This window comes from Pseudonaja textilis, chromosome Z, assembly GCF_049901715.1.
Source record: "Pseudonaja textilis isolate UNSWEBS1 chromosome Z, rPseTex1.2, whole genome shotgun sequence".
In the NCBI taxonomy this organism is placed as follows: Eukaryota; Metazoa; Chordata; class Lepidosauria; order Squamata; family Elapidae; genus Pseudonaja; species Pseudonaja textilis.
The window spans coordinates 60096411-60124055 of NC_142008.1; the positions used below are offsets into that span (position 1 = coordinate 60096411).

Below are 27645 nucleotides of genomic sequence, written 5' to 3' on the forward strand. Positions count from 1 at the left end.
TTTCCTGCATATGTTTGTTAGTTGGCTAGCAAAAAGGATATCTATTTTTTCTGCTTGATTGGGTGGCCAATAATATACACCTATGGCCATGTCATTCTTTTTTTATTTTATATTGACCCATTTGCATACTAGGAGGTTTTCATCTTTGGTTTCATGCATTTCTGTAGCAATATAGTGGTCCTTTACATACAGTGCAACTCCACCTCCTCTTTTATAGGGGTCTGTTTTCTTTGAATATTTTCTATCCTTGTGACTGAATGACTGTAACTTGTTGCTTGTATTCCTTATGATTTATATTGACTGTTTCCTAGTATGATTCAATTGCTTATTGTATTTCTGCTTACACTGAATATAGGAGATAATCCCAGAAAAACTTATTGAGTTGATAAACTAGTTATGGTTGAGTGATATATGAGTCAACATTAAACACACAACTATCTTCAGGGAAAATAGATAATATTAGTATATCTATAAACTTGTTTATCAATTTAGATAAAATAATATATACATAATGTGGTTTCATAATTACTTTCAAAATGTTAAGAATTGTATGTTTTAAAAAAAGATAAAGTAGTGCTTACAAATATGTTCTATCACAGGATTAATTATATTAATTATATATTAATTATATTCATATATTAATTCATATATTTAATATAATTAATATATTAACTATATTAAGCTACAGGGACAAAACTTATGTTTATGCTTTAAAATAAAACTGAGTGATACCTGTAAAGATGTACATTTATGTTTTTTCATCTATACTTCCGACCTAATATATGCCTTCTTCCTATAGCCCCCAGGACCATCCAAACCAAATATTTTCCTGTTCTTCCCATTATTCTCTTCCTGCCCTAATTTTTCCCAATATAATTCTGTTTAATTGATTAACTGATCTTACTAAATGATTAATTAATTTTTACAATTATTTATCATTATTATAGAGTACTATAGACTAGTGGTTATTGATTAGTTTGGTTAACTATTTTGAATATTAGTATGATTAATATGTTTAGTGCAAATTAATGATTAGGACAATTAATTGACTAGTGTGTTTATTGATTAGTGTAATTAATTATTAGGGTGATTATTGATTAGTTAAATTAATTGACTAGTGTGATTAGTATAATAGACTGTTTGGCACGATATTACTTTATTGATTACCATAATACCTTGTTTGATTGAATAACCTAATCAACAAACCATCTCAACAAACCCAGCATGCCAGGAAAACAATCCAATGTCAAACCTCAACCTAAACCTAAAAAGAAAAAAACCCCTACTGAACAACCACAATACTCTTGCTCTTGCCTTATTTGTAAGGAATCTTTAAAGGAGAATGAAGATTACATCAAATGTTCTCTTTGTAAGAACTACGCTCACCATAATTGCTTAGGCTCTATTCCTAAAACATCCGCCAATGCTTTTCTATATTTCTGTCTACCATGCAGACCCAAACTAGAAAAATACATTACCCTGTTTGAAAGAGTCGATACCATTGAAACATGTATAACATCCCTTGACACCATTGTAGCATCTCTGGACAATATACAAACTAGATTGGCAAACCTTGAAAAAAAAGAGACAACACTAAAAAACGAACATCAAACATCTACAAACCATATCTCGACTCAACAACTGCAACCAAAACCCAATCCACAAAAAACAACAAATCCTACAAATACTGATATCCCCATCCTCATCAAAGAAGCCATTGAGTGTGAACGGAAGCGACCAAATGCCATCTTATTTGATCAAGAGGTCAATGACAATGATGACATCTCTAACGTTCAAAACATCATCAGAGAAAATCAAGTATTAACCATCTCCCCTGAAGAAATACTAGATATTTCCCATGTCGGTCCTGAGCTTAAAAACAAAGATGGCTTGATGATCCCACGCCTCTGAAGGGTTGTTTGCAAAAATGAAACAAGCAAACGCAAATTCATTTTCTCAATAAATTCACTCGCAAAGAGCAACAACAGCCTTAAGAACCTTTGTTCTCACCCTGATCTAACCTTACAGCAACATGTACAATCCCGGGAGCTTTTGAGTTCTGAGCTCAAAAGATTACATTAATTAGGTAATACAAATATATACATTGATTACTGTGCTGACTGTATCAAAAACAAGAGCCACAATTGATGTCACAATATCCATCACCCAAACATCCAACATTAGAGATGCATGCCCCTTACTTCCTCCAGACCCACTACTTTATATCTTAAATGCAAACTACTTAATGCAAGAAGCCTCACAATAAAATGTAAGAATTCCTCATCCTTCTAAGTTCAGCCACATTTGACATTGTATTTGTCTGTGAGATGTGGTTAAATGCATCTTTCCCAGACTCCATTACCACTACAAGAGAATATCAAGTTTTTCGGTCAGAACGCGAAATCCATAGAGGTGGTGGAGTTGCTATATTCTATAAAAAGTCTCTAAATCTAAAAAAGATCCAAATTATACAAGAACTTGCTCTTCCCGAGATCATCATCTGTAAACTGTCCTTAAACACCTCAATCCGTTTCTTACTTTGCTATTGAGCCCCTGAATATGATATAATTCATACAAAGAAGCTAACTTCAATAGTGACATCGGCTGCCTCCTGCTCACACCCTCTCATTTTTCTTGGTGATCTCAACTTATCTCTTATAAATTGGACACTAAATGAATGTACATCTGTACCCATACATACAACCCTGTACAATGCCATTATCACACTAGGACTGGAAGAATTAGTAACCAACAATACTAGGCTTAATGACTGCCTTGATCTCATCTTCTGCAATAGTTTGAATTCAATTTATGGAACACAAATTAAAGAACCCTTTTCCAACAGTGACCTCAATGTACGCCCACACAAAAATCATCATAACAATGAGATCCCCAATTATAACTTCGAAAAAGGCAACTATGATCTTATAGATAACAATCTCATCTCTTGACTGGCAATTTCTATTCACTGAAGGCAATACTGTTGAAGACCATTACAACATATTTTTACTTGAGGTCAAAAGAGTCATCAAACTATATGTACCAATAACAACTCCCAAAACCAGAATAAACAGATTACCCATAACAATAAGGAAACTTCAATCCAAAAAGAGATAACTTTGGCAGAAAAATAAATCTGGTCACGTTGCCAACTTCAAAAGTGGATACAAAAATTTATGCCACCAGATAAAGACTGAATGCACCAATTATCACATTAAACAAGAGGAAAAACTTCTACGCACCAATTCCGCCCACGCTTTCTACAATTTTGTAAACAAACTAAAAGACTTAGGCTCCATCCCACTCCTGAAAGGACCAAATAGTAAAGACTGCAATGACGACACTATTAAAGCCAACCTCTTTAACACATTCTTTGGCTCAGTATTTGTAAACAGCAATGGATCATGCCCAGTATTTCCTAGTCAAACCACAGACAACTACAATGATCTAATACATATAGATTTTACAGAAGACAATGTTGAAAAAGCACTATGCAATCTAAAACCATCTCTATCCATAGGACCAGATAGAATATGTGCCTACTTCTTAAAAAAGCTATCCACTGCCATAGCTGAACCTCTAAGCATAATCTTTGGAAAAATTTTTCAGGACCAGCTCCTTGCCAAACCAATGGTCACTAGCCACGGTCATCCCCATCTTCAAAAAGGGAGACCCCAGTCTAATTGAAAATTACAGACCAATCTCTTTAGGCTGCGTCACCTGTCAAGTCATGGAATCAATTATTAACCAATCCATTATCCTCCACTTAGAGACAACAACCTACTCTCTAATAAACAATTTGGTTTCAGAAAAAAACTATCCTGTAATCTGCAACTCTTACACTGCAAAAACATATGGACTACACAACTTGATCAGGGCAAAGCAATAGATGCAATTTACATAGACTTCTGTAAAGCCTTTGATTCAGTGGTACACGACAAACTACTCCTAAAACTAAAATCTTATGGTATCTCTGGACACCTGCATAACTGGATAGAAGCATTCCTGTCAAACAGACAACAAATGGTCAAAATTGGGAGCGCCCTATCAAATTCTGTACCTGTCAACAGTGGTGTCTCCCAAGGCAGTGTTCTAGGACCAACTCTCTTCATATTCTACATAAATGACCTCTGGGATCATATTAAGAGCAACTGTGTTCTCTTCACAGATGATGTAAAGCTATTCAATACCACTGACAATACTGCTACCCTTCAAAAAAACCTCAACTATGTATCAGAATGGTCAAACAAATGGCAACTTCAAATCTCAACTAATAAATTCTCTGTCTTACATATTGGCAAAAAAATAAATCAGAAAATAAAATATAAGGTGAATAGTCAAGACCTTGTTGATGATCGAAACTCTGTCAAGGACCTTGGAATACTCATCTCTAATGATCTAAGTGCAAGAGCCCACTGTAACTACATAGCCAAAAAGGCATTAAGAGTTGTTAACCTAATCTTGCGTAGCTTTTTCTCTGGTAATATCACATTACTAACTAGACCATACAAAACATTTGCTAGACCAATACTTGAATACAGTTCATCAATCTGGAACCCACATTACATATCTGATATTAATACAGTTGAGAAAATCCAGAAATATTTCACAAGAAGAGTGAACTCCACTCCTCTACTCATTGCAGAATACCTTATGTCACCAGACTTGAAATTCTAGACCTAGAAAACCTAGAACTACGCAGCCTTCGGTCCGATCTAAGTATAGTACACAAAATTATATCTTGCAATGTCCTATCTGTCAATGAATACTTCAGCTTCAACCATAACAATACAAGAGCACAGAACAGATACAAAATCAAGGTAAACCGCACCAAACTTGATTGCAGGAAATACGATTTCAGCAACAGAGTGGTCAATGTCTGGAATACTCTACCTGACTCTGTGGTTTCTTCCCCAAACCCCAAAAACTTTAACCTTAGACTGTTGATCTCATCCCTTTCCTAAGAGGTCTGTAGGGGGCTTGCATAAGCGCACCAATGTGTCTACCATCCCTGTCCTATTGTTTCTTTTTATTTTTCTTATATGTATCCATTTCATGTATTCATAACTATGTTTATACTTATACCTGTTATCTTATAATCGCTTGACAAAATAAATAAATAAATAAATAAATAAACAAACAAACATTTATGTTTTCTTCTCCCAATCCATTACTCATCTCAGAAACTGAAAAGGCAGAATCAATAGCATTTTAGTCACATGTTCAAGAAATGTGTGCCCTTTCATTCTACAACTGTCATTCTAGGACTATGCTATGTTGCAAGGCCATGGTGTGTGCGTATGTGTATGGACATGTGTTAGAGAGGGCATGATGATTTTACCTGGATGATGCTGAAATGATTAGCCTCCATTTTAGGAAAAGGACAGAATTTGCACTTAACAGACTTATTTTAGGCCTTAGTGTGAGGTATTGTGCTGTTGAAAATTATTATTTTGGTAGCGTATTGCAAGACTTCTGTGAGATGAGTTATAGCTTGTCTTTACTATATTCAGTTGTTATGTGCGACACAGAATAATGTAACCTCTGCTGACTATAATGAACAAATCTTACCAACAGACAATCTTGAAGGACTGGCTTCTCTGCTGCATCCTTGGCTTCGAGGAATCTTGCTCCGTTTTTGTGCTGTTGCAGGGCTGACTACTACTCTCTGAACACCTGTATTCATAGTTGAAAGTGTAGTTGTAGTCAAAACTCTTCCAGGAGAACCAGAACGGCTTCCAGCTGAAGGCAAAGAAAACACATGTTACAATTCTATTATTATAACAAGTTCTGAATTTTCTGGAAGAATTTGAAGAAACTGTTTATAACCTAGAAAAGTGTATTATGTGATATCTAGTCAGCAGGTATTATCAATTCATGTCCAAAAAATCATGTAATTGTTTTGCTTTTTAACATGAAATTATTTGTTTTATCCCCAAAAGTATTAGGAAAATCTAGTATAAATGTCATTACCAGCTACTATTTTCAGGACTCAGATACATTTGAAATAAAATAGATCTAACATAATTTACATAACTTGTTGGGTGCCATTATTTTCCTTATATTCCACTTTTGAATATAAGTTTACCACTATTCAATCAGTTCTGAAAGTGTTGAAATGAGTAAAAAGCTTCCAAATTCCTGTGAGGTGAAGTAGATTAGCAAGAAAACACGTATTTAGAAAAACTAATTCCTGAGTTATACACAAATATTTATGTATTTATGATTTTATTTTTACCAAAGCTGTTGACCAGAACTCTGTAATAATCAATAATTTCACAAAATCTACTATAATGTAGGCAATGTATTTTTATTTTTGGATCCTTATAGGTTTCCAATGTTGTAAAGTAAAATCTTCTAGGCAAATTAGCCATGTCTTTTCACCATAATCGTAAAATTAAATAAAAGCAACTTCATGAATGTAATTTATAAGGAACTTGATAGAAAATTTCAAAAACAATGTCTAAGAACAAGCTTGAGATGGAATGTTCTTCTAGCTAGGGATTTATGAGCAATTTCAAGGAGTGTTTAACTATTGTAATTTGGAAATGAAGCAGCAATCCTGAATACATATCTTCCTAAAGATTCACCACTTCCTAAAGATTCAGCGGGCATTGTAGCAGAACATGTGACTGTGAATGTAGATGCAGATCTAGCAGCAAGCAAACCCTCTGATTAAAAATACATCAAATACACATTTTTATCACCCTAGTTACAACTTCCTGTGAAAAACTTTTAAAATACCATCTTGAGGAATATGTGCAGAATATGATCAAGACTTCACCAATTTAAAGATGGTCCAATAAAACTTCACCAATCTCTCTCTCTCTCTCTCTCTCTCTCTCTCTCTCTCCCTCCCTCCCTCTCTCTTGTGTATATATGTATATAGGTATGTGTGTACACACACAGGCACACAAAATTTCATTGTACATCATAACAGTAAGAAATGACTGGAATAAGCCCCATGAAAGATTATGATGCAAAACAGTGCTCCATGCAAATATTATGTGATCATTATTTATGCAGTGGCATAATATAGTAATACAACAGCAATTCCCAAACTATACACATTTTCATGCTTATATGTGATTTATGAAATTAAACAAAAGGCTCTAATGTTGCAACAAAAACAGCAATCAATTTTGGATCTACTAGTAAATATTTGCAATTTTGTAGTACTGTAGATCAACAAAAATTGTAAAGTTTCAACATAATTAACTTATTTGTCAAAATTATTCTGCTACATTTAAAATATTTCTGAATAAATGACAAATGTTTTTTACCAGGGCTCATTTGGTAGTCCTGAAAGTTTTAGTGTAAAACAAAGCAGATACACAAGAAAGATAAATCCTAACTGAACTGAACCAAATGAAGACAACAGTATTTCTTTATCTCTGAAAGAAGACAAAATAAGTACATTTAAACATCCCTATTGCTTCACTAAATAACCCTTACTGTCTAAAAAAACATTGGGATTTTGCTAATTTTTGTTTCAGAAACAGGAATATAGTTCAGTGTTCAGAAGTTTGGGAAATACTGAATATATGCTCTTTTTATATAGGAGTCTATGCAGCAGAAAAATTATATATATCAAACCAGATGTAAGAGTGTATACTCTGTAGACCTTTTAAAAATTCATTAAAAACTGATCAGGGAATTAGGACAACATTCACATAATTTGACGAATGCAAACCTATTTCTATTTCCCTAGATTAAATCATTAAATCATGATATTTCTAAGCACACAGGATAATGAGGGTTGTAAAAAACAACTGTAAATTGATCAAATCAATTTGTTTCTTTTCAAAAAATATGTAACATCTTTTACCAAGCCTGCAATTGTGCACCAACTATATATATTTAAAAATACTACTTATTTCAAATTATTTATTTGAAGATTTGTAAGAACACCATGCAGACCATAAACTGAATCTTCACACATAAAGCATGTTTGATTGAAATATGTGACAATATTTTTATCCTTGATTAGAATAATTGAAAAAAACTTGCACAGCATCACAAATGTATCTCTAATCCCTCCTATTGAGCTGTTCTCAGTATGGTTTTGATTCTTCATATATGATTACTATTTTTGGGCCTTCTTGAATACCCAAATACATAGTGTTTCTGCTGAATAGGGTCCTGCAATAGATGGTCAAACAAGAATGCACGCATAACATCTAAAAAACCTTACCACCAAACTGTGGATTAGCAGACTGTGATCCTGAACATGTGTAAAGGCAGGAATAGGGCAAGGATTTAAAATCCATGAAGAGGAGGGAGCAGAATAGGTTAATAATGAATGGTGAATGGAAATAAAAAGCTTTAGTCAGTTCATATAAAAAGCTGGAAATGCCACAAGGTTGGGGCTAAAAGCAGTGCATTTAAGTAGCTTCCACCAGGCTCAGATGCGGTATAATTGCAGTTTTTCAGCTCTTGAACAAAAGACCGTAAAGCAATGAATTTAACTGAATTGTCACATCAAATTGTTGAAAGCTCTAACGAAAGTGTAAGTGAATGTCTAGTAGATACAAAAAATATTATTATATTTTTCATTCTATAGAATCCAATGAAAGGAAATGAAAGTGAAGGAGGGATAATGTACAAGAATTCCATATCTGACATGCAAAAGTGAAGAAGTACCTAAACATGGCTGTCCAATTTTTTAAAGATCTACCTGCACTTGTGGAATCATTATTCTGCATTTTAAATATAATGACAGAAAAAATAATTATGCTTTCATATTGTTTTCTTATGCTCTTAATTAAAACTGCTGTACAAGACTATGCATATGCAGGCTAATTCCATAATTACTAGTATATACCCCCAAGACTCTGACCACTGTCTGAAGTAAATATTCTGGCATTAATAAAAGATACGTGAATTGTGCCATAATTAATGCAAATATGCAGAGAGGATGATGGCAAGAGTAAAGATTTGCTAGTCTTAGGGATATTTATTTGATTATATCGATTAAGTAATCTCCATATTGGGTAATGAATTTGTTTGATTTCATTAAGAAGCTGTGGTGTGCTAGATTTATTGTTAAAAGAGAAACAACTTAGCAAAAATCTACCACCTGGACAGAATAATCAATGATCAAGAAGTGATCATTTGTGGAATTGCTTTAATTTAGATTTCTGCACCAAACAAGGAGTAAAAAGCTTCTTTAAATGAATGCTGAAAATATGCACCCAATCCTTTTCCTTTTCTGATAAAAACAGCTGAGTCTTTGAACCAGCTTCTTCTACATAAACTCAACATAAGCTTTCTTCTTTCAAATTTCAACACAAGCTTAAATGTTTGGAATGTTTCCAATCAGGAAAGGTTTCAGGATAATTTAGAGAAAAATAGCTGCTGAAACTGCATGCACATTTTCATACATTAGCTATAGTACAAAAACATTTGATTACCACATTAATTATTTATTAATTCAATTAAATATTTTAAAATAAGAATAGAAATCTGAACTGCTTGAATATCAAAATAATGTTGTTTTACCTTATTTATTTATTACATATATTACCCTTGGCAGGATTCATTAAGGTTTTTAACTTTATACAAAGATAAAGTTATTAAAATATTCACATTATAATATTAATCAATTAAATGAAAAATTTTAAAAAATGCTTATAATCAAATACATAAAAACCAGCTAAAAAGGGAACAAAAAAAGTATAAATAAGTAAATGGCAACAATCACAATTCAAATGTTCCTTTCATGTAGCCCTCATTTAGTGACTGATTCATTTAGCTGCTTCTCATAGTTAGAACAGTGATGAAAAAGGACTTTTAATCCTTGCATTTGCTACTTTTGCAGGTCTGTAAAGCAAAGGAAAATTCAAAGAAAGTAAGATCATATGTACAGTTCACAGTTTCACTTAACAATTACTTTGCTTAACAACTGAGTAGCCAGCCCAATTGTGGTTGCTAAGTGAAAACTACCTCGTATTTGTTTTAAGAAGTTTATGAAAAATTAATAAAGTAGGGGCTGACTGTATTTCAGCTCCTACTTTATTAACAATTTTTCTATTGCTTGTTTATTTGTTTGCAAAAGGAGTGACCACAAAATATTCTCCTTAAACTGAGTGTTTTTGTATGTTTTGTTTTTTGTTCCTTTGTTTTATACTTTTAACCAAAGGTAACTTGCTCAGAATTGCTAGTGCAAGTTGGGTATCCAATAAGTAAATAAATCCATGCTGGGAGAGGCTGTATTGATTGCATAAATTAGTGCCTTAGATAATTCAAAGTCAAACCAAATCAAAATTAGCACTTTTAGATTATCTATGTTGGTGTGAGTCAGCAAGCAACTGGACTGCAACCTTTAAGATTAGTTTCCAGGTGATTTTCAAAAGAAGTACAAAGTGCCCAGCAATAATCCAAGCAAATGATCATGTGTTCCAAATAAGGCTGAACTGGCACCACAAATCTTTGCAAAGAACCATCACCCACAGTGTGAACCTGCCTTTCTAGCAACAATTATAAATCTAGGACTCCTAGCCATGATTCTGCTCCTTTAGGGATAGTGTTGGTTCATCAACAGACACTATAAGAGACATTAGACATCTATGATGGATAAACAATAATATTAGACATTCATGGATAAATAATTACTGTCTCTTATGGTTTCAACTTTAGCCTGTTTTATCTCACTTTGACTCTCATAACCTGTAGACCCTGTGTCAAAACCTGGACCTGGATCTCAAACTGATGGATGATCACCCCTAGCTGTTTCAGGTAGATGTTAAAAAGTAGGGAGAGAATATTGAGCCCTTTGACACTCCATCAAGGTTTATTGCTCCTACAGCCAGTATCTGGAATTGCCTATTAAATAAGAAGTAGAATATCTCTAAAACTGTGTCTACAGCCTTCAATCCCTGCAGGCTACTCAGAAGAATACCATGACTGATGGTATTGAAGAGTTCTGAAAAACATAAAAGATCCAGAAGGAATATATTTCTTCATCCAGATTATAATGAAGGCTACCTGTAAAAGCAATCCATATTTCAGTCTCAGGCATAAGCCTGACACTTAATTGAATAAAACTGAATCTGCTCCTTAAACATGCTCTATAGCAAATTATGGGATCTCCATAATCTTTCCCCAAAAGAGAAGGCTGGAGATTTGGCAAATACAAATTGTTCCAAGAAGAACTTATTATGGAAGAAGTGTACCATGCCCTTTTACAAAAGAACTTTCATTATGTTTCCCACATTATCTCCTGCACCCTGTACGATACATCAAATTCAGACCCACTAAGGAGCCACGGGGAGCAAAATCAAACCCACAAATAGAGACAACAAACAGCATTATATCCATTTCACAGGTGAGAAAGAGACCCATATAATATAGCCAGATATTGTCCAGGCCACCACCCATTCAGTCAAGATTCTGATGAATATCATTGACTTTATTGGCAATGTTTAATATTAATTGGCAGTGCTAATTGGTCCTAATTGCCAGATTTACTTGTTGCCCTTTCCTAACAGAAGCTAGGTCCTCTAAACAAGCCTAATGATGCAATATTGGAGAAGGATGTTTCATCTCCCTTACTCGTGAAATGGTGTAAGTTTGAAATTGAGCTCATACCCACATTTATTCAGATTTGTTTTGCTGTTCTACTTCTGGAAGAAAAAATCTGCAATTAACCAACAGACAGGCTGCTGGGGACAATCATATCAAGTGCTTGGTTGCTGTTTATTATCAAATATAAAGGAGTTTTGGGGTTTTCTGGAAAAGTGCCCAGCACTTGCAGGAAATCAGTTGAATATAGCTATGAGAGATCTGGGATGACCATCTGAAATAGTCTGTTTGCTCTATAGAGATCCTCAAAGTCTTAGGAACTGTTCGATGATGGTGGAAACATTCTCCATATTCTGATCACAAATATCTGCTTAAGCATGGCCCCACTTACAAGTATTGAATCACAATATGCATTAGTTCTTGAGCTTTACTAGAGATGATCCTTACAGAATAAAAATAAAAATTGCCCCACAACAGAAGACAAGGGAATTTCAAGACGATCCTCAAAGAGGAATTCTATCAGGTAGCAATGTGGTTGGTATATCAGCAATTTACCCAGCTTGTCTTTGCAGCCTAACATCTAAGCCTTTAGTTGACTATCTATGGGATATAATATTTGGGCACATATCAATAAAAAAATATTACAACATAATTATGCTAGACTTTTACATTGTCTTTTTATTAGAGTAAGAATTAGGTTATCTGAATACACACACATACACAAACACTCACTCACTCTGGAATTGCCATTTTATATGTAAGAAACAAGGAGCAATAATCAGTTACAGCTACTTGACAAAGATATATGTACTTGAAAAATATACTTGTATATACATTTGAAATGTAAATTTAGACCCCTATGAATGATGTAAAGCAGGTGAGTCAAACTCATGGCCCAAAGGCTGGATGTGTCACGCTCTGGCTACCCCCACCCCTAGTTTAGCGAAGGGGGAAAAAGTCACGATACGTCACCTGACGTGACGCTGTGAGTTTCACACTCCTGATGTTAGCCAAAAAGTCATGAATTTATAGGCATGAAAATAATGATATGTACAGTGAACTTTAGACTATATGCAGTATTTAAAATCCATTGCTGCTGAAGTGATTTAATTTGTCAAAACATTTAATTTCAGTATCAAAATATGAAACTCTGCAGGAAAAAAACCCCAGAATGTTTATCTCCACTATAGTTATTTACTAATATGTATAGGGCAGACTTTTGCAGTAGTTTTTTTCTGTACTATTACTGCAAACAGAAAATAAATACATCCACTGCACATCTTTTAGAATATGCAATATTGTTTATGATACTATAATAAGGAAGAAGTGGTAAATTAGACATTGAATATAGAAACCATTCTAATAAGTCTCTTAATATTTGCCTGTGCTTGTAAATGTATTCGCCATTCATATGCAATAGTTTACAAAAGATGTTGAAAGTATACATTCTGTATTTTAGAAAATAACTTTTTCAGCAATGCTTGTACTTTCCTCAAATGTATATCAATTAGTAATATATACTTGTTTGAATAATATTGTCAAGCCTGAATTCCAATTCCAATGCTTCATTAATTTTGAAATAATGCATTCAATTCTACATAATGTAGCAACAATATACTTGGATGGAGTTTACATGATTGAATTATAATGTTTGAATTGTAGTTAATTAAAATGTTTTCAGGCATTGAAATATGATACCTATTAATTTTTTGCTCTCTTACTTTGTTTAAACCTCAAATAACTATAGGATTTCCCAATGAAGAGAGGTCCACTTTAAAAAATTCTACACTGAAAGGATTAATTTATCTTTTTCTGAAATCTTATTCAAAATAACACAACACAAAGTATAGAAGACTTCAAAAGCATGCAGGCTACTGACCCGAAACACTGAAACACTGAAAAAAAAATACCTTCATTTTTGTCTGGCGATGATGAACCTATGGCACAGAACAACAACTCAGTATGTAGTGTTTCTTAAGAAATATTTTGACCATATCCTTTAGTCAATGAATGTACAGTAGATTTATGGGTTTAAAACATTGTTGAAAGAGGCAATACATACGTTGAGACTGAGATACAACTTTTGTTCGACTCCGGCCCCTGGAATCTGTCTTTGAATTTCCTACTCCAATACAGGGTGTTGAAAGCTTGGTTCGCACACGCCCTATAAAAGAAACAAAAAAGAAAGAAGTGAAATTCATATGTATAAAAGTAATTTAGTGAATTGAGAGAGAAACAATACTACAGTGTAGTTGAAATAACGAATCAGCTCTATTACTTCTTAACTCTTAACAAATTTTACTTGCAATAATTTAATAGGTATCATTAGATAGAGCAATGTTCTTTTTTCTTATTTTAATATAATCATGCATTTCCCACTGAAATAATACAACTAGTATCTCTTAAATATATAACCATCGAATAAAATAATCTATCATATTTTAAGTACAAATTATGTACATTTATGCATCGATAGTATAATTTATTTTAAAGTAAAATAAGTATATTTTATTTTAAACAGTGTAAGATATTGTTACATATGTGCCATAAAATTGAAATGTATACTGTCTCTCATATTCAAGTTGGATAGCAATATCTACATCTATCTATATGAATATGTGTGCATGAGGTTATTCAAACGCACACACACACACAAATAAAAATATATATTCTACTATTTTTTAAAAAAATCCAAAACATTCTGAAACTATTCACAAAATTCCATTTTACTTAAGAATAGCAGGATAGATTAAAACTAACTTGAGGAGCCAACGTTTTCTTTTTCAGTTCCCAAAACTGAATTGCTCAAGTGTTTGAAACTTCTTACTGTCGTGTTTGGTTAGTATCAAAAAATTTTAAAAATCAAGAAAAGCAAATACACCAAAAAATTTCAACACTAATTTAGTTAAATAGATACCAAATCATTTAGATCTCCTACAAAAATATACTATTTCCTCAGGCACAGGAGAAAATCTTTGAGATGAGAGTCTGTATTCATTCAATTCTTGATGAAGTTATCAAATTAAGTTTCTTATACCCAATATCTATTACTAAAACACTCAAATCCATGCAATGATAGAAATTCTGCCATTCACTGTAATGTGTGTAAATGCAGATAATTTGACCTGGAATACAAAGCGCCACTATTTTGTTAAGATGTTAAATAACCAAACAATCTTTATTTTTATTTCAATAAAAGTAATCCATTCTTATTGCTCAGAATGAAGTAAGTAAAATGTCTATTGAACGATTCAGCATTATTAGATGACCATATATTTGAGAGTCAATTGTCATAATTTCAAAAATTATGAAATATATGATATGAAAACAACTTGTCCTCATCCTATGAAGAGGTTGGAGCCAAACATAGAAAAAGCACCACTTTTCTACTGATAATCTGCCATAACTGTAAGAATAAACAATAGACAGACAGACAGACAGATATAGAAAGAAAGAAAGAAAGAAAGAAAGAAAGAAAGAAAGAAAGAAAGAAAGAAAGAAAGAAAGAAAGATAGATAGATAGATAAGGGTGTTATTTGACAGTGAACATGGACTTAGGCTAAATCATAAAGCTCACCAGGTCAATCAGAAAAAAAGTGGGCTAAATGCATGAAAGACTTGTGAAAGTAACGTGAAAGAATCATGTAAACTTTAAGTAAATTAGGATAAAGTATAATTTAAATAATATTACATAATTGATTTGTATTTTGTGAATTTTACTATAATTTTAAATAAGTATCAACCAGCAAAATAGTTTGATTTATGAAGAATTTAGTATGCATTTCATTAAAAAGTAATTAAAATTTAGGTATCCCAAATTTGTTGATCATTTTGTGGATCTCATGTTAGCGCTTTAAAAATATGCTGTCATTTGACAATATTTGGTTTAAACTTCAGGCATTGAATGTTGACATCCAGTTAGGTAACCATGATGCCAAAATAAATTTCAAAGATTGAGTAAATAGTAGCACCTGTTCCCAAAAGCATGAGAATGTCCACTAGTGTGTTAAAAGTTTCATTACAAAATTTAATAGCAAAGCAAATGAAAAAGTTTGCATATTTAAAATATACCGTATTTCCCCATGTATAAGCACCCCCTTTGTATAAGCCACCCCCCCAATTTTGGACTGTGAAGTTTTGAAAAAAATATTTTATTAGAGAAACAAGTTATGAAGAAAGAAAATTTACAAAGAAACAAAATTCGACGTCTAAGATCTACAACGGTCATGGCAGCATTTGAAAGCGGTGCGGCGGCGCTAGCAATCTACGCATCGGAGCGAGTAGGGCGAAGCATTCAGGCCGATGCCTAGCGTATGCATTTCTATCGTGTACTCACACTTGTAATCGTATCATCACGTACAATTTTTACAAAAAAGTATAGCATACTGTTGGAAAACCAGTTTATTCCTACTTTATTATTTTATGCATTTTTCACGTATAAAAAGTGTACCTGCTTTGTATATGCCACCCCCCTACTTTTTGGGCTTGAAAATTTTGGAAAAAAGGGGTGGCTTATACATGGGGAAATACGGTAATGGATATTGATACATGTTATTGCCAATTTGCATTTGAAAAAAAATGCTGCAGCAACAAAGCATTATTAGCTAAGCAAATTAATACATAATCCTGAAGACCATGGTCTGTATACAGTATGGTTTATGATGATGGGAATATTATGTTAAATATATTTTCTCTTTTATTGTCTTACCATCTTCAGAAGCTGTTCCTAAATGGGAAAAATATCAAAACAATGATATTCCAAACAAAAGCTCTTTTTGTATTTGATAAGCAATAATTGTTTGGATTCCAAAATGCATATAAAATATTTAAGAATATAGTTACTCTGTGCTTTGCTATGAAATGATCCCTTAGATCCAATCAACTTTTTTGTGACATAAACCAGTGGAACAACTTGCCTTCAGAAGTTATGGGTGCTCCACCACTGGAGGCTTTTAAAAATAGCCCACTTGTCTAATAAATTTTGTGCTATACTTTTCCATCTGCTCATTTTGATCAAAATTGAATAACTGATAGTTCAGTCTTGGAAATAGTGCAATTTACCAGCAATAGATTAGTAGTTCAGTCCTGGCCAGATACTTTCTCCACGTAAGACAAGAGTGAAAAAATGAACCTGAACTACAGAAATTATGATACAATCATCCAACATGTTAAAAGTTTACACATTTAGGGACTTCCGGTTGAGGCACCACATTGAAGTGGAGCAGAGGAGCAGATCGCCGCTCTGAAAAATCCGAAGTTCTATGCCTGGTAGCTCCTAGGAGTGAGTTGGACCTTGGAGGGGTCGGCAGGGAAAAGGGGAAGGTACGGAGGTGTCAGAGAAGTGCCACAATCCCAGACACTGCAAGAAGAAGCCCCAAAAACCGGCAACAGAAGAGGGAGATTGTGATGATTGGAACCAGAGACATGGCTGCCTAGTTGTTTAAAGAGGGAAGTAAAAGGTGGAAAACAGCAAGTTGAGCGGTGGGAAAGTGCGATTAAGGAAGAGTACCAGAATATCTGACAAGAAGAGGAGAAGAATGAGGCTCTGAACCGTGTGGTGTTAACAAGTGGCGGAATTAGCAGTAGAAGTGCTAAGTGTGGATTAAGTGACTGAGCTGTATACTGAGTAACGGAACGGTAAAAGCTGAGGGGAAGAAAGATGAGATGATATAATTTTTTCCTGATTATAGATGTAGATGGAACTATAATGTATCTGTGAGTGGTGGAAAAAAAAGTGATTGTAAACAACAAGAATGGTGGAGAAGTGAAAAAAAGAGAAAACCATTACTGACTGTGTATATATAAGAAAGGACATTTTGATGTATCAGAGGAGGAAAATTGGAAGACTTTTTTTTATTTACAGACTATTGTGGCAGTGAAAGGAGGGAAGGTCTGATTTGTTTGGAACTATTGAGTGGAAAGGTTACTAGAACTTAGACTATGAAAATGGTACAGCACAATGTGCAGAAGGGAAAAAAAAGTATGACTCTGCACTTTTGAAAGAAGACATTTTGAGATATGAGTCCTCAACAGAGTAAAGAGTAAAATAAGTTTGGAAACTATCTAAATATTATTTGTAAAGTACATATTTAATAGATGTATAACTATTCTACCAGAATATTGAATAATAATTAAATTATTAAGTAATTGAAAAGAGGTTGAATAACACATGAAATAGTGCAGGGGTGGGATTCAGTTTTTTTAACAATCGGTTCTGTGGGCGTGGCTTAGTTGGTGGGTGTGGCTTGGTGGTCATGTGACTGGGCGGGCATGGCCAACTTAATATCACTCATGTCAAGGGGCGCTTCTCCTGGTCTGGCCTCTCATGACAGTGAGGATGCTGCAATGGTCTTAAGTGTGAAAAATGGTCATAAGTGACTTTTTTCAGTGCCATTGTAACTTTGAATGGTCACTAAATGAACTGTTATAAGTCAAGGATTATCTGTGCAAAAATACAAAAAGCTTCTTTGCTTGCAAAAAGCTGCCCTAAATACCAATCATTAGATTAAAAATACCTGCAAGCCAGAGTTACAAATCAGGCAGGATGCCAGAGCGCCTTGAGGAATGAAAATAGTTAAAATGCAGTTATAACTATCAAGCAGCCATCTCTTGCTCATAAAGTGAAACCCTTTAGCAGAGAGGTCATTTAAGCTCTCCAGAAAAAAAAAGCACACCCAGGAGAAGCAATCCTTAGATCCATTTGCACCACTTTAAGACAGCAGCTGGTCTCACTCACCTCACAACATATCCTAAGGAAATCATCCAGATTTAAGGAAAGGTCACATGCCCCCCAGAAAGGCAGTAAAAAAAATCAGTACCAAGCTTGCATCCTGCCTCTTGGAAGTGTACCCCAAAAGGACAGTGCCAGATAGTACTAAAGCAGTGAGGAAGACCCCCTCCCCAGATAGAAAAAGAAACCATGAGGCAGGAAAATATTCAAACACAATACAAATAATTAAATCACAACAGTAGCTGTTGCTTGTTGAAGCTGAATAGGAAATATTATCCCATCAATAAACACAGGATTAAATGTCACCAAGCACAGAATTAACCTTCACCAAAAATCAGTTTTAGACCAAAATTCAAGTTTGAATGTCAATCTTTCTAGCTAGCCAAGAAGCCTTGCTGAATGTCACTCATCTTGGTTCCGTCACTAAAAGCTTTGCTTCATTATTCAAGTATTTCTTCAAAGTGCTGATTGTCCAGGGAAATATTTCCTCCCAACAGCAGTGTAAAAATCTTAAAACAATCCTTCCCCTTCAAGAAAGCCAAACCTCAGAAGCTCCAGAGACAGGAAGTCTAGGCGTACTGGCAAGAATATAATAGGGGTGGAAAAAAATAAAAGGAGATTACTTCTAACTACTGGTTTTCCGAACCGCTTAGAAAGTTAACAAGGGGTTCTATCGAACCGGACAGAACCGGTAGAAACCCACCCCTGAAATAGTGTACTAAACTTAGTAAGTCTTGTTTCCTTTTGCCCTTTCTCTAATTTGCTTTATTTTTTTCTTTCCTTCCCTTTCTTTTTCTTTCCTCTCTCCTGTGTGCTTAAAAGTTTTATACTGTATAATTAATTTAGAAAAAGAGAATAGATTTATATGAATTGATTTAAACACTGTATCCAAGAGCATTTAAGTACTGATTTAAGCTTTATATATAATGAATTGTGTATCCTAATATTTATACTAATTAATTAAGAGTATATGAATTATTGATTATTGACCTTTGATTAATAACTAAATATTTAGTTGTAACTGATACTTAAAGAATAGAATTTAGATTTGATACAGTGTGTCTAAAATAGAAGAATAAGAACAAACAGTGCACATACCAAATTAAATACTAGATAGGAAAGATATTACTATTACACACCCTACTAGAGAAGGACCAAAGAACATAATTCTAACAGTGATAATTGATGGTGGATTGGGGGTCCCTTCTACAGGTAGTAAAAATGGCAACGACAACTACAACAGTAAAAACAAGAAAGAAAGGAACAGCAATGCTATCCTCCCTATCAGGACAGGGGTCCTTGGATGCGATGTTAGTAGCAGAAAAGCCAGGCTCTGCTCTAACACTACAGACGGTACAATGTTATCCATGATGCAAGAGATGATAGTGAGGACCCAGGAATTGATAGCGAGGAACCATGAGGATTTGAAAATAGAAATGAAGAGTGAAATAGATAGAGTGAAAAATAACTTACAGAAATTGGTCAACGAAATTGGAACAATGGAAGACGTGATGGCAAAGAATGAACAGAAGCTAACAACAATGGAGACAAGAATGGATCTGGTGGGAAAAAAATTAGCTGAATCAGAACAGAATTGGAAAGTATTATATTGTGAACTCTGGGATTCGGTGGTTCATATGGAATTGGAGAAAGCACTATTTTTCCTCAGATTTCAAAATGTCATTGAAGATAGGAAGGAAGATTTATGATCAATGATGACAGATTTGATAGCAGCAGCTCTTCAGAAAAACAAACAAAAGGTTTGGAATGACATTGATGAAGTCTACAGGGTATTATATAACATAGTTATACAAACTATGCACATAGATATAAACTACCTCAGGAGGTCCATATTCGCTTTGCAAGAAAGATAACACGAGATCTGCTCTATGGAAAGACCAGAGACGAGCCACTAGTATATAAAGTACATGAAGTAGTGAATATGAAACAAATACCTAGGAGAGTCAGAGAGCAAAGAAAAAACTATCAGTCCTTATCATCTCAACTGATTAAGAATGGAATACCGTTTAGATGGCTCACGCCAGAGGGACTCTTAATATCCTGGCAGGACAAGAAATATAAGATTGAGCCACTTCCGCTTGCCAGCCTTGGTGACAGCAGGGATTTGCGTTTCTTCACGATCCCTGCTGTGCTCACCGTCTTGGTGCCTCCGATCCAGATGGATTTGGAGGATAAGGCTGCCTTGTGTAGGGACAGCGAAGATAAGGGAGGAGCTGGGGAAGGGCATGGGGGTGCCGCAGACCCCCCGCACCCAGTTTAAACCTCCTTTCTCAGGACGCTGTAGCGACGGTCTTATGGCCGCCATGAAGAGGCTGGCATCCGGGATAAGATTGCGAGGAGGGTGCTGAAGGAGGAAAAAAAAGAGAAAGCTTTTGGCTGAGCCGGGACAACAATTAACATCTGAATACCCTGGAACTTTGGCTTTTCAAGTGATTTATTGCCTTTCCAAAGGATCGTTAAGCTGCGGTGGATGAGTAAGGAAAACCTTTTTCCTCACTTTCCTTCCCACGGAGGCAGCAGATGGAAGCCTGAAACACCATGATTGGCAATAGAAGGTATTAACTTTCAAAATTGAAGCCAAGGGAAATTATATTTTCAAATATTGATTCTTTAAAACTTAAATCTTTTTGCTTTAAGGGGGAAGGAAGAGAGATAAATGATTTATACTAACGTTTGTTGAAGGAGACTGCTTGGAGTTTTATAAGACTAGAGACTAAACTGTAATAAAACTTCCAAAAAATGACTTGGAATTTTGTAATTGAACTCTCCCCCAGGAAGAGCAAATGACTTTGGGACTTTAACTATCTTTTGAAAGACTAAGAAAACATTTGGACTGCTTAAAAAAATAAAATAAATCCTTTTCTGTTCACAATGGTGTCTTTTGAAGAATTGAAAATGCAGTTTGAAAAATTAAGACAGGAGGAAGATGGCTCTTTTGGATCTATTTTTGGCTTTTTAGAAATGGCGATTTGTGCTTACCAGGAAATGCAACAAGAAAGAGGCTGGGACGATGGAGAAGAAGCCATCTTTAATGGACATATGATTTCAAAAAAGGGTAAAAAGGAGAAGAAAATCAAGAATTTAAGCTCTAAAAAAACAATTAAGAAAGGAAAAGAAAGGTGAAAAATCGATATAATGATAGAAAGCAATGGAAAAGAGGAATGCAACAGAGAGGGAGATTAAAAAGTGGGAGATTGAGAGAGGGGGGGTAAAAAGGCTAGAATTGATAAGGAAGGAAGAGACAAAGCAAAGGGAATTTATAAGGACTTTAAACAAGATGTTGTTTGTTTTGTTTGTAAGCAACTTTTTTTCAGAGACAAAGGGTAAAATAAAGTTTTAACAGAGATTCTGCAAAGGTACACAAGACTGCATTTTATATTTGTATTTGAAATATGTGTTAATAAAATATTGTAGGGACTGTGTAATTGATGTGTATTTAACTAATTTGTTTAGGGAATACTATTTTTAATATCTATAAGAATATTACGTTTTGTTTTTTTAAAAAAATGTTATTTAGAATGTACTAAGCAGAATCAGAATAGAAATAATGTTTAATTTTAAGCGTTGAATTTGGGGGGAAAATAGAAAGGTGTCATACTTCAACCAGTTATTACAGGGACAAGATTGTGTTCAAGAGAAAGATAAATGGATGATTGAAAAAGAACGGACAAAAAATACAAGTGAAATGATTTAAATTGAGATTAAATAAATAAAGTAGAATTAAGAGAGTGAAAAGAGGGGAGAAGATATCTGTAAAATGTAGAATCTTTAACAGGATATGAAATAGTATATAAGCTGAGCATGAATTTAATTTAAGTCTGTACCAAAAGCTATAACCCGGAGTTAAGCTGCTTTCTAAAAAGAAGTTTTATATTTTTTATGTTATGTGTTTGTTAGTTTATATTTGTTTATTGAGGAGTAATACTGGATAAGAACATATGAAATAGTAACAATATGAAATATAGTAAGATGAAATATATGAATGAATAAAACTGAATAGAAATAAAGGAAGAAACAGTAAGAAGGTGGAAAACAGTAATAAGATATGAAGTTGAATATATAAGATGCTTATTAAGTTATGTGTGGAAATGTGATAATTTAGAATTATATTGTACTTAAATGAGATGTTTTATTTGTTTGTTAAGTAGTTGTCGGAAAAGATGTCTTATGTTCTTATGTCTCATGTTTTGTTTGTGTACTGTTTTTTTTTGAAAATTAATAAAACTTAAAAAAAAAAAGAAATATAAGATTGACTCGCTGGACAAAGCGCAGGAATTTTGTGACTGATACTTAGGACCTGAAGAAGAGCAGGAAAATAGGGAGGAGCTAGATACCAGAAGTTGGGAAGAGAAAGAAACAGAACAGGAACTAGAAGGACAGAACACTAGAGAAGAAGAAGGTGACAATAGACCCAGAAGAGAACCAAGAACAAAAAATGAGACAAGAACCATTCTATACAAGCAGTAACATGGATAAAGAAACCACCCTATTATCAATAAATATACATGGCTTAAATTTACCATCAAAAAGAAAGCAGACATTTGAAAAACTTAACAAGCAAAATGCAGATATCATATGTATGCAAGAAGTCCATATTCCAGAGAACCAGGTAGATCTTTTAAAATCCCCTAATTTGGGTAAAATGTATTGGGCTCTGACAAATCAGAAAAAAAGGGGCATTGTGGTATACATAAAAGATTGGTTGCACCCGAGGGAGGTATACAAGGACGAGGAAGGGAGAATGTTATTCATAGAAATTACTTTAAATCAGAAAAACATTTTATTAGTGACAATATATGCCCCAAATACAAATCAAAAAGACTTCTATTCCAAGCTTCATCAAAGGATAGTAGAAATTGAACACCCAAATGTGTGTATAGTAGGAGATTACAATGCAACCCCAGATATAGAGAAAGACTACAAAAACAGTAAAAAGAATTTTTTTAAAAAGGAAAACATTTCCGTCTACCTTCAATACAATGGTGACAGAATTGAATTTGAAATGTGCTTGGAGAGAACTGAATCCTACTAAAAGACAACTCACTTTCTCTTCCAATCCCCACCACTCGTGGTTAAGAATAGATCTGTTATGGATAGATTGGGATTAATGGAGAACTAGAAAAAATAGAGATTTTAGCAAACACATAGGCTGACCACAATCCGATTAAAATTAAATGGAGAGGAAAGAGGAGGATTGGAAGGTGGACACTTAATAAAAATGTACTAAGGGATAAAGAATATATTAATATGATAGAAAAAGAATTAAAAATATTTTTTGAAATCAATCAGAGAGAACACACATCCTTACAGAATTTATGGGATACAGCAAAGGCCTATGTGCAAGGGGTTTAACTATTGTCTATGATATAAAAAGGAACAAAGAAAAAAGACGACAACAGAAAGACTGGCAAGAGAAATTGAAAGACTTAGAAATGATCAGACAGAAAGATCTGAGTAATGGAAATATTTAAAGAGAAATTGATCTGGTGAAGCACAAAATAAATCTGAGTGTACAGGAAGACCTGGCCAGGAAAATCAAATTAGCAAAGCAAAATAACTTTGAAAACACGAATAAGCCAGGGAGATGGTTCGCTCACAAATTAAAAAAAGAACAGGAAAAAAGAACGATAGTAACTCCGAGATCAAGAAGGAAAAATATGTTCCCAGATGCATGAAAAGAAGGAAATTGCTCAAAAATCCTTCACAAATTTATATATGCAGGAAGAAACTGATGATACTAAGCTGCAGGAAGATGATACTAAGCTGGCAGGAATAGCTAACACCCAAGAAGATAGGCTCAAGATCCAGATGGATCTTGACAGATTAGAACACTGGGCCATATCTAATAAAATGAAATTCAATATAGAGAAAAGTAAAGTCCTACACTTAGGCAAGAAAAACCATACAGACTGGGTGAAACCAGGCTCAATAGCAGTAACTGTGAGAGGGATCTTGGAGTCTTAGTGGACAACCAGCTAAATATGAGCCAGCAGTGTGCAGCCGCCGCCAAAAAAGCTAGACTAGCTAATGCAATCCTAAGTTGTATTAACAGAGGGATACAGTCAAGATCAAGGGAAGTATTAATACCATTCTATAAAGCCTTAGTAAGACCACACCTAGAGTACGGCATCCAGGTTTGGTCACCACATTATAAAAAAGATGTTGAGACTCTAGAAAAAGTACAAAGAGCAACCAGGATAATTAGGGGACTGGAGGCTAAAACATACAATGAACGGTTGCAGGAACTGGGCTTGGCTAGTCTAGTCAAGAGAAGGAGAGGGGAGACATGATAGAGGTCTTCCAATATTTGAGGGGCTGTCACAGGGAGGAAGGGGTCAAGCTATTTTCTAAAGCTCCTGTAAGCCAGACAAGGAATAATGGATGGAAACTGAACAATGAGAGATTTAACCTGGAAACAAGGAGAAACTTTTTGACAGTGAGAACAATCAACCAATGGAACAGCTTCCCCTCGGAAGTTGTGGGAGCACCATCAGTTGAGACTTTCAAGAAGAGATTGGACTGCCATTTGTCAGAAATGGTGTAGGATCTCCCGCTTGGGCGGGGGGGGGGGGGTTTGGACTAGATGACCTACAAGGTCCCTTCCAACTCTGAGTATCTGTAATCTGTATCTGTATCTGTAAGAAATGTATAAACCCCGGAAGAGCTTATTAATCAAAATCTTAACGGGAAAAATCTACCAGAAATAATGGATGAAGAAAAAGACATTTTAAATGATAAAATTTCTATAAAAGAAATTAGAGATGCAATTGGGAAACAGAAAATGAAAAAGACCCCTGGCTCGGATGGAATTCTATCAGAGTTTTATAAAGAATTCCAGGAAATACTGGAGGAACTATTGGCAGATCTGTACAATGAAGCCCTTGAATGCACTAAAATACCTAAATCATGGACAGAAGCATATATAACGCTCATTCACAAAGAATAGACAGACCCACAACAAATATGGAACGATAGGCCAATTTCCCTCTTAAATGTGGCTTATAAGATCCTAGCAATGATAATGTCTGAGAGTCTAAAAAGGATGCTACATAGAATCATCCATCTTTCTTCTGCATAGATAGATGAAGATCAATACAAGGATAATTTTGGACGTTTTAGAATTGTATGAAATGTGCCCGAATAGACTGATGGCACTGATGTTCCTAGATGTCCAGAAAGCTTTTGATAATTTGAATTGGAGATTTCTTATTAATCAACTGAGTAGCATGAACTTTGGCGAAAACTTTCTGGGACTTATCCAAACAATCTATAAGACAGAAACAGCAAAAATAATAATGAATGGAGAAATTATGGATAGTTTAGAGATAAGTAAGGGAGTGAGGCAAGGATGTCCCCTGGCCCCATTGTTATACATATTAGCAGAAGAGGTATTATTGACAAAAGTACGACAGAACTGAGATATCAAAGGATTAAATATTAAAAAAGAGAAATATAATCTCCAAGCCTTCGCCGACAATATGGTATTTAAAATGGAAGACCCAAAAGAAACAAGCACAAAACTAATGAATGAAATAGAAGAATTTGGAAAGGTGGCGGGGCTGAAAATAGAGAAAAAACCAAATTAATAATGAAAAACTGCACACAAAAAAAGAAAATGAAGAATTGGCAAACAAATTAGGTATGCAGGTAGTAAATGACGTAAGATATCTCAGGATCTGGATGACAGCTAAGTGTTCCTCAATCAAAAAGGATAATTATGATAAATTGATTACCCAAATATTAAAATATTTAGATAATTGGGCCAAGATACAACTGTCCCTGTTAGGGCAGATTGCAATAATAAAAATGAATGTCTTACCAAAGTTGCTATTCCTGTTCCAGGCGGTGCCAGTCAAGTTGGGGAAAAAATTCTTTGAAGATTTAAACAAACAAATTTCAAAATTTATTTGGCAGAAGAGAAAAGCCGGGATAAAATACAAATTATTACAAGATACTAGAAAGAAAGGAGGTTTTGATCAGGCGACAATAGTCACATGTCTGAAAGATTGGATCAATTTGACAAATAGGATACTAACGTTAGAGGGTTTTGCCCTACAACTTGGCTGGCATATGTTTATCTGGGACGGGAAGAGTAAATATCACTCGTACTTTCAAAAACATTGGGTGAGAGATGCCTTGCTAAACACATGGGAAAAAATTAAAAAGGAACCATTATGTAAAGGTGCCATTATGGTTATCAACAATAGAAGCAGTAATACATCCCAATGTTCTGAATTGTACCAAAATGATAAAATATAGATATTTACTAAATGAAAAAGGGGAATTAAAAACTAGGAACCAATTACAACTTCAGGGAATCAAGATAGGATGGTGGCCTTATCTGCAAGTGCAAGCACATTATAATAAGGATAAAGAACAATTTGGCTTTTACACAACCCAGCAAGAATTAGATAAAATATGGCATGGGGGAAAAAAAAAAGATCAGTAAAACTTACAACTATTAGATCAGGGTAGTCAACCTTTTTATACCTACCGGCCACTTTTGTATCTCCATTAGTAGTAAAATTTTCTAACTGCCCACCGGTTCCACAGTAATGGTAGAGGAGTAACTTTACTTTATAAAATTTATAAAGCAGAGTTACAGCAGCTTAAAGCATATAATAATAATTACTTACTAAATCCTTATGTTGGACTTTCGCTAAGTTTGCCAGAAAAAATCTTTATAAAATAACTTACTATAGTTAAATCTATCTTTTTATTTATACTGTGCATACATAAAAACATGAAGTCTGATGAAACTACATTTAATTAATTAAATTATTAATGAGATCCCTGAGGCTGAGGCTGCAGAACTAAAGATATCTGGCTCAATTTTTGTAAGAAACAAACGAAGGTCTCTTCTTTCGGAAATATTCCGGCAGTTTCTTTCTTTGGTCGTAATAAGATTAACAGTACTAAAGCCTGATTCCACAAGATATGAGGTAGGGAAAGGTATCATAAACTGAATATCATTTTCCACATATTTGGATATAAGACAGGCATTTTTTTATTTTGCCACAGGTTTTCATATCCACCACTATCGAATTTATGTTTACTTTCTTCATCATATCTAATTTCTAACAGTTCTTCTTGGCAAGTTTTATCAGTCTCTTCAATATTTGCGGTAAAAGGATTTTTCATCAGTCATCCACCTTCAATTTCAAAATATCTTCAAATCGTTTTTCCATGTCCAATTTAATTTCGTTGAAGTGACTACTGAATCTGTCAATATCCTCTGGAGTTACATCATCTTTTATAGATGATAATTCAGGAAATTGATGAGATTTTCTCTTCAATAGATTATAACGAAGTAGTTCAAGTTTGTCAATAAATAATGACAAAATACTTTAGCAACCTATAAGAGTTTTATT

General features: G+C 34.2%; 1 protein-coding gene across 46 annotated transcripts in view; it reads right to left on the reverse strand.

The window, feature by feature from the left end:
- CLASP2 (cytoplasmic linker associated protein 2) overlaps nucleotides 1-27645 on the reverse strand; it is a 289137-nt gene that overhangs the window by 80715 nt on the left and 180777 nt on the right. For 17 of the 46 annotated variants that reach the window (XM_087915721.1, XM_087915710.1, XM_087915708.1 and 14 more), the window contains 3 exons: nucleotides 16232-16249; nucleotides 13586-13687; nucleotides 5572-5742 (listed from right to left, as the gene is read on the reverse strand). In XM_087915721.1, coding sequence (XP_087771847.1) covers nucleotides 5572-5742; nucleotides 13586-13687; nucleotides 16232-16249 — 291 coding nt within the window. Of the gene's footprint in view, nucleotides 1-5571; nucleotides 5743-13433; nucleotides 13461-13585; nucleotides 13688-16231; nucleotides 16250-27645 lie in introns of all 46 variants that reach the window. The other 29 variants (XM_087915693.1, XM_087915719.1, XM_087915717.1 and 26 more) reach the window with 3 other exon arrangements.